This window comes from Hipposideros armiger, unplaced genomic scaffold (genome assembly GCF_001890085.2).
Source record: "Hipposideros armiger isolate ML-2016 unplaced genomic scaffold, ASM189008v1 scaffold_561, whole genome shotgun sequence".
NCBI lineage: Eukaryota > Metazoa > Chordata > Mammalia > Chiroptera > Hipposideridae > Hipposideros > Hipposideros armiger.
In genome coordinates this window covers 1,299,615-1,299,863 of record NW_017731911.1, presented here as the reverse complement: position 1 = coordinate 1,299,863, position 249 = coordinate 1,299,615, and the positions used below count along the sequence as shown (strand labels likewise).

Genomic DNA, 249 nt, shown 5'->3' with positions numbered 1-249 from the left:
GCCTGTTTTCTTGGTTATGTCTTGCCAGGAAAAAGACTCCTCGATTGCTACGGACCGATCCTTTTTGAGTATGCTTCCAGGCCAGTCCCTCACAGACAAACTTTACAACATTTGGATTCGCCTTCAGAGCCACGTCAATATTGTGTTTGATAGTGAGATGGACAAATTAATGATGGAAAAATACCCTGGCATTAGACAGGTGAGCAGTAAGTTGATCCCCATTGCTAGCTGACCGGGTTAAATAATAAA

At 43.0% G+C, this 249-nt stretch overlaps 1 protein-coding gene across 1 annotated transcript in view; it reads left to right on the top strand.

Annotated features, from left to right (window-relative positions):
* Positions 1-70: 70 nt before the first annotated feature.
* POLR1A (RNA polymerase I subunit A) overlaps positions 71-249 on the top strand; it is a 63,391-nt gene continuing 63,212 nt past the window's right edge. Inside the window, exon 1 of the mRNA XM_019623754.1 lies at positions 71-199. Within this exon, the coding sequence (XP_019479299.1) occupies positions 71-199 (129 nt within the window). The remainder of the gene's footprint in view (positions 200-249) is intronic.